Here is a 228-nt window from a genome sequence, read left to right on the forward strand (position 1 = left end):
CTGTGCCGTACCTGCCTCGTCCCAGGCCTCCACGGCCATGCCCAGGTTGCGGGCCTGGATCTCGCCTCTGTAGACGGGGAGAGAGACGTTCTGGCCCATGAAGCAGGAGATGATGTCGGTGCCGCCTGCGACAGCGAGAGACGGGTTCCGAGTCAGAGAACGGAGACCAAGTGCTTGTTCCTCACGAGTGACCAACGGGGAGGAAGACCCCACAGCACAGCCCGCTCC

General features: G+C 64.0%; 1 protein-coding gene across 1 annotated transcript in view; it reads right to left on the reverse strand.

The window, feature by feature from the left end:
* The window catches only part of AACS (acetoacetyl-CoA synthetase), a 38,274-nt gene that overhangs the window by 29,819 nt on the left and 8,227 nt on the right, over positions 1-228 (reverse strand). The window contains exon 13 of the mRNA XM_014533342.1: positions 12-125. Coding sequence (XP_014388828.1) covers positions 12-125 — 114 coding nt within the window. The remainder of the gene's footprint in view (positions 1-11; positions 126-228) is intronic.

This window comes from Myotis brandtii, unplaced genomic scaffold (assembly GCF_000412655.1).
Source record: "Myotis brandtii unplaced genomic scaffold, ASM41265v1 scaffold97, whole genome shotgun sequence".
NCBI lineage: Eukaryota > Metazoa > Chordata > Mammalia > Chiroptera > Vespertilionidae > Myotis > Myotis brandtii.